Raw genomic sequence first — 6,986 nt, 5'->3', positions numbered from 1 at the left:
GCCACTGCGCCTGGCCTCTTTTTTTTTTTTTTTTTTTTTTTTTTTTGAGACAGGGTCTCACTCTGTCACTTAGGCTGGAGTGCAGTGGTGTGATCACGACTCACTGCAGCCTGTACCTCCTGGGCTCAAGCAACCGTTCCACCTCAGCCTCACGAGTAGCTGGGACTATGGATGTGTGCCACCAAGCCTGGCTAATTTTTCAATTTTTTGTAGAGACAGGGTTTTGTCATGTTGCCCAGCCTGGTCTTGAACTCTTGGGCTCAAGCAATCCACCTGCCTTGGCCTCTCAAAGTGCTGGGATTACAAGTATGAGCCACCGTACCCAGCCTCCCTGATATATTTTTGAGAATTCTTTTCAATAATATAAAATATATAAAATATAACTTTTAAATGTACTATTTTCTAAAGAACAGGTTTTATAGAAGTGAACAGAGGTGAAATCGTTTTATATATTTCCCTCCTAATATTTGATTAAAATAAAAGTGACAGTAATAAACTTTCATTTTTCTTAACACTATGAGGGTAAATTACATTATTATCTCTTAATATGTTTCTTTTTTTGAGACACAGTTTCACTCTGTTGCCCAGGCTGGAGCACAGTGGTGCAATCTTGGCTCACTGCAAACTCCACCTCCCAGGTTCAAGTGATTCTTGTGTCTCAGCCTCCAAGTAGCTGGGATTACAGGTGTGTGCCACCATACCCAGCTAATTTTTGTATTTTTAGTAGAAATGGAGTTTCATTATGTTGGCCAGGCTGGTCTCAAACTACTGACCTCAAGTGATCTACCTGTCTCGGCTTCCCAAAGTGCTGGGATTACAGATGTGAGCCACCAGGCCTGGCTGCTTTTTTTTTTTTTTTTAAAGAATGAAAGTGTTTAAGGGAAACTACTGCTAGTAAAACAATTTAAAAAACGGCTGCAAATGTATTTAACCTAGTCAATTAAAGTGGAACTTCTTTCAGTTTTGCTCTGTGGGTTCCCATTCCAAGCGCCTTTCCAAATGTTAGTGAATTGTGCTGAAATAAAAACTGATGCAACTATTTTAAAGGAGGCACCTATACGTAAATCTTGTTGCTTAGCATATTTACCTTAAACCACTAGTTTGCTATGAAAGGTAATAGGGTTTTTTTGTCATTTTTTTTTTTTTAGAGTCAGGGTCTCACTGTGTCACCCAGGCGGGAGTGCAGTGCCATGATAATAGCTCACTGCAGCCTCAAACTCCTGGGCTCAAGCGATCCTCCCACCTCAGCCTCTCAAGTAGCTAGGACTACAGGTGCATACCTGGCTAAGAAAAATAAAGTATCTCATAGATAGTTTTTAACCAACTTTATAGATGAATAAATTACACACAGTAAAACACACTCATTGGGAAATGAAAGCGCTTTCTGAAATGGTAAAAATTTGTATCTTGATTTGGATGTTGGTTATACACATTTCTCAAAACTCATCAAACTGAACCATTAAGAGCTGTGCATTTTATTGACTGTAAATTATGCCTCAATTTTTTAAATTACAGATAAAAGATTAAGAATCTACTTTCCAAATGCCACTTAATGATTTGGCATAGAAAATTCAATGCTGAATGTTATGTGCAGATTGTGATTACATCAGACTTACACAGATTTAATTCAAAACAAATTAAGCACAAACCATCCCCTCACCCTACCACCTACCACAGTGCTGTTTGAACCAAACTGGATTTAGGTTCAGTGGTGGACTGATATTGAGGATATGAGCAACTTTACTCTTTTTCAAATAAGGAATACACGCTTTAGATCTGAAAGCAAAAGAAAATACAAGCCAAATTTAATAGCTTTCTAACAATTTCTCCACATTTTTTTTTTTAAGAGACAGGGCCTTGCTCTGTTGCCCAGGCTGGAGTGCATGATTCAATCACAGTTCACTAAAGCCTTGAGCCCCTGGGCTCTTGGGCTCAAGCAACCCTCCCACCTCAGCTTTCCGAGTTGCTGGAACTACAGGTGTGCACCACCATGCCCAGCTAATTTTTGTACTTTTTTTTTTTTTTAGAGACAGGGTCTAGCTTTGTTGCCCAGGCTGGTCTTGAACCCCTTGGACTCAAGCACTCCTCCTACCTCAGCCTCCCGAAGTGCCAGGATTACAACTGTGACCAGCCAACTTCTCCTTTTTTTTTTTTTTTTAATTTTAAGACAGGGTCTCTCTGTTGCCAGGCTGGAGTGCAGTGGCATGATCACATCTCATTGTAGCCTCTGCCTCCCCAGCTCAAGTGGTCCTCTCACCTCAGCCTCCTGAGTAGCTGGGACTACAGGCATGTGCCAGCACCCCCAGCTACCTGGATAGTTTTTGTGATTTTTTTTTCTTTTTTTTAGAAACAGGGTCTTGCTATGTGGCGCAGACTTGTCTGAAACTCCTGGACTCAAGCGATCTACCTGCCTCAGCCTCCTAAAGTACTAGGATTACAAGTGTGAGCCATCATGCCGGGCCAATCCACTTTTTTTTTTTTTTTTGGCGGAGTCTTGCTCTGTTGCCCAGTCTGGAGTGAAGTGGCACAATCTCGGCTCACTGCATGCTCCGCCTCCCAGGTTCACGCCATTCTCCTGCCTCAGTCTCCTGAGTAGCTGGGACTACAAGGCACCCGCCACCACGCTCGGCTAATTTTTTGTATTTTTAGTAGACGGGGTTTCACCATGTTAGCCAGGATGGTCTCGATCTCCTGACCTCGTGATCCACCCACGCTCGGCCAAGATACATGTTAAACTACTCCTACAGAGTAACTGAACTTGCTCAGAAATCTGTAGGGAACTGTTTGTTTTGTTCATAGGGTACTTTTGTTTGCTTTCTAGAATTAAGACAGAAAAAGCAACTAATTATCATCCTTTTAAATTCTGCTTAATGGCCTGACAACATGATCTCTTTGATGGAAAAAAACAAATCCTTGACATACTAGCCTTAAGCCCAACTGAGGTTATCTGCAACCACAACCATCCCAAATTCTGCCTCCCAAAAACACATATGTAATTTTCAGAGATAGTTAATGTACTTGTTGGTCAGCACAGTGGTAAATAATATAAGTGTTCAAGTCAGACAGACCCGGGTTCAAATTCTGCTTCTGCCCCTTCATTGTTGACCTTGGGAAAATTGTATAGCATTCTAATGCTCAGCTCTCTCCTCTGCAAATGTTGGTAATACTCATTACCTTCTATGATTGACCAAGAGATTAAAATTAGATGATATATATGAGATACTTAGGACAATGTATATACTAAACATGAAATAAACAATTGCTGTTGTTAGTATTATGTATGCTGATTTATTTCATCTTAATAGGCATAGTATTTCTACTACATTGGAACTGTAATTTAGTAATATAACTCTCATTACATTCCCAAATTTAATTTTCACCAATATAAAATATGCCTTTGGGTGCAATACATAGCTTTATTTTTAAAAAGTCACTCATTAAGGTAGGTAATTTATTTAAAATTCAGATCCAATATTTCTTTTTTTTTTTTTTTTTTTTGAGACGGAGTCTCTCTCTGTCACCCAGGCTGGAGTGCAGTGGCGCAATCTCGGCTCACTGCAAGCTCTGCCTCCCGGGTTCACGCCATTCTCCTGCCTCAGCCTCTCTGAATAGCTGGGACTACAGGCGCCCGCCACCACGCCCGGCTAATTTTTTGTATTTTTAGTAGAGACGGGGTTTCATCGTGGTCTCGATCTCCTGACCTCGTGATCTGCCCGCCTCGGCCTCCCAAAGTGCTGGGATTACAAGCGTGAGCCACCGCGCCCGGCCCAGATCCAATATTTCTAAAATGTTAATTTTTATATAATGTCAGCAGCTAAATATAGTATAGCTTAATTTATAGCTTTATTTTAGCTATAAATTTAGCTTTCGTTTACATTCAATGACTTCTAGGACTTTTACGACTCTGAACTTGTCCATTCTTTTTTTTTCTTTACCATGAGCCAGGAGCTGTGAATGAACTAGTTCATTCTTCTTTCAAGTCAGTTTTTTAATTACCAAATGTACAATACTGGTGTTAACAACAGCAACATCTTACCAAGCTTACCAAATATAATCAATACCATTAGAGGGGTTTTGGTAGATACTGTTTTCATTTCCAAAGGTGCTTCACTTTTATGGAGGTGAGGTGGGGCACACAATATTACAACTGAGTTTCATTAAAACAGTGAAACTGCAACTCGAAGCATTAAGAAGAAACAAAGTAAATATACTCCAGTAAATAAGACCATATTTTACACTCAAAGGAAAGAGCTCATTTCATTTACATTCTAAACATGAGCTTTCCTTTGATCTATGGGACAAAACCTTTCCATCTGCACTTTGCTGGCCTGGACCTCAACATTGCTAATCCTACATCAAGTGCATCTGTCACAGTAGCATGCCCTCTTATATATTACATTGAAAACTCTTAGCACCACACTTAGATACTGATACCTTCAGCCTAATAAAATAGTTACATTTATTGAAAACTTAACTATGTGCCAGACTCTGCTTTTATTACCTTTCATGAATTATTTTACTTACTTGGGGTTGCAAACTCAAAGGCCTGTAAGGCATTTGAGTAAATGAATAAAGTGAGCTGGTGTCAAAAGTAAAGTAGAGGTTCCTCTTCAAAGACTTTCCTCCCTGTCTAATTAGGAATAAATAGTGACTTCTCTTGGAAGCAAAATTTATTCAAGGAACTGTACTAACATTCTTAAATATCTGCCAGCCATGATAAAGAAATCAATGTACTTTATGTTCTTAGCTCCCATAATTTAGCCTAAATATTTGCCCTGCCATGCATATACTGGTCCAAGCAAGCATTAGGTCATAGCCTGTTCCTCTCCCTTATTTGAAGGTGTTTTTACCTTTCTCAGCATTCCACAAGTTACCTCCTCCTTCCTTTTGAGAGGTGACAGCGTGCTAGCAGTCCTCACAGCCCTCGCTTGCTCTCAGCGCCTCCTCTGCCTGGGCTCCCACTTTGGCGGCACTTGAGGAGCCCTTCAGCCCACCGCTGCACTGTGGGAGCCCCTTTCTGGGCTGGCCAAGGCCAGAGCCGGCTCCCTCAGCTTGCAAGGACGTGTGGAGGGAGAGGCGCCAGCGGGAACCGGGGCTGCGCGCTGCACTTGCGGGCCAGCTGGAGTTCCGGGTGGGCGTGGGCTTGTCGGGCCCCGCACTCGGAGCAGCCAGCCAGCCCTGCTGGCCCCGGGCAATGAGGGGCTTAGCACCCGGGCCAGCAGCTGCGGAGGGTGTACTGGGTCCCCCAGCAGTGCCAGCCCACCGGCACTGCGCTCGAGTTCTCACTGGGCCTTAGCTGCCTTCCCGTGGGGCAGGGCTCGGGACCTGCAGCCCGCCCATGCCTGAGCCTCCCACCCCCTCCATGGGCTCCTGTGCAGCCCGAGCCTCCCTGACAAGCACCACCCCCGCTCCACAGCACCCAGTCCCATCAACCACCCAAGGGCTGAGGAGTGCGAGCACATGGCGCAGGACTGGCAGGCAGCTCCACCTGCAGCCCCGGTGCGGGATCCACTGGGTGAAGCCAGCTGGACTCCTGAGTCTGGTGGAGATGTGGAGAACCTTTATGTCTAGCTCAGGGATTGTAAATACACCAATCGGCACTCTATCTAGCTCAAGGTTTATAAACACACCAATCAGCACCTTGTGTCTAGCTCAGGGTTTGTGAGTGCACCAATCGACACTCTGTATCTAGCTGCTCTGGTGGGGCCTTGGAGAACCTTTGTGTCCATACTCTGTATGTAACTCATCTGATGGGGACGTGGAGAACCTTTATGTCTAGCTCAGGGATTGTAAACACACCAATCAGCACCCTGTCAAAACAGACCACTGGGCTCCACCAATCAGCAGGATGTGGGTGGGGCCAGATAAGAGAATAAAAGCAGGCTGCCCGAGCCAGCAGTGGCAACCTGCTGGGGTCTCCTTTCACACTGTGGAAGCTTTGTTCTTTTGCTCTTTGCAATAAATCTTGCTACTGCTCACTCTTTGGGTCCACGATGCTTTTATGAGCTGTAACACTCACCGCGAAGGTCTGCAGCTTCACTCCTGAAGCCAGCGAGACCACGAACCCACCAAAAGGAAGAAACTCCGAACACATCCGAACATCAGAAGGAACGAACAACTCCAGACGCGCCACCTTAAGAACTGTAACACTCAACGCGAGTGTCCGTGGCTTCATTCTTGAAGTCAGTGAGACCAAGAACCCACCAATTCCGGAGACACTTTGTTCTCCTCTGCCTTTGCCTCTTTTTAAAAAAAGTTCTAAGTTGCTAGCCAACCGGGACAAATACAGAAATGAGGTCCCATTCCAGCCAATGGAAACCGGGCACAGCAGTCGGGTGGACGCATCAGGTTATAAATGACCCTGTCTCCTTTGATCGGTGTACTCTTGTGGCAAAACTGCTGGCAAGTATACCCTTTCTGCAGAAAGTATAAAAACGGCCTTGCTGAGTAAATTAAATTTATGTTCAAGTGCTATTTCTTTACAGCACCAGGGAACAAGCATTTCAAACAGCTGGGAATAAGAAAAATCAACTGTTCAGAGATACAACTGAACCTTACTACTAAGCTTCTAAAAGCATTTAACATGATACAAACAATGTAATACTGGAGAGTATATAATAAATTAAAATTGAAAATTACAAATTAAAAAAGAAATATGTTCTGTGAGTTACCAGGGAAGTAAAAATAAAATAGAAATATTTCTTTTCTTTTCTTTTTTTTCTTTTTTTCGAGACAGAAGTTTGCTCTTGTTGCTCTTGTTGCACTCTTGGAGTGCAATGGTGTGATCTTGGCTTCCTGCAACCTCTGCCTCTTGGGTTCAAGCGACTCTCCTGCCTCAGCCTCCCGAGTAGCTGGATTACAGGCGTGTGCCACCACACCCGGCTAATTTAGTATTTTTAGTAGAGATGGGGTTTCTCCATGTTCGTCGGGCTGGTCTCGAACTTCCAACCTCAGGTAATCCGCCCACCTTGGCTTCCCAAAGTGCT

At 43.6% G+C, this 6,986-nt stretch overlaps 1 protein-coding gene across 1 annotated transcript in view; it reads right to left on the bottom strand.

Annotated features, from left to right (window-relative positions):
• Positions 1-6,986, bottom strand: part of HSDL2 (hydroxysteroid dehydrogenase like 2) — a 92,768-nt gene that overhangs the window by 58,159 nt on the left and 27,623 nt on the right. The window contains exon 5 of the mRNA XM_032164890.2: positions 1,673-1,776. Within this exon, the coding sequence (XP_032020781.1) occupies positions 1,673-1,776 (104 nt within the window). The remainder of the gene's footprint in view (positions 1-1,672; positions 1,777-6,986) is intronic.

Source organism: Hylobates moloch, unplaced genomic scaffold (genome assembly GCF_009828535.3).
Source record: "Hylobates moloch isolate HMO894 unplaced genomic scaffold, HMol_V3 SCAFFOLD_10, whole genome shotgun sequence".
Taxonomy (NCBI): Eukaryota; Metazoa; Chordata; class Mammalia; order Primates; family Hylobatidae; genus Hylobates; species Hylobates moloch.
This window is presented reverse-complemented; position numbering and strand designations above follow the sequence as displayed.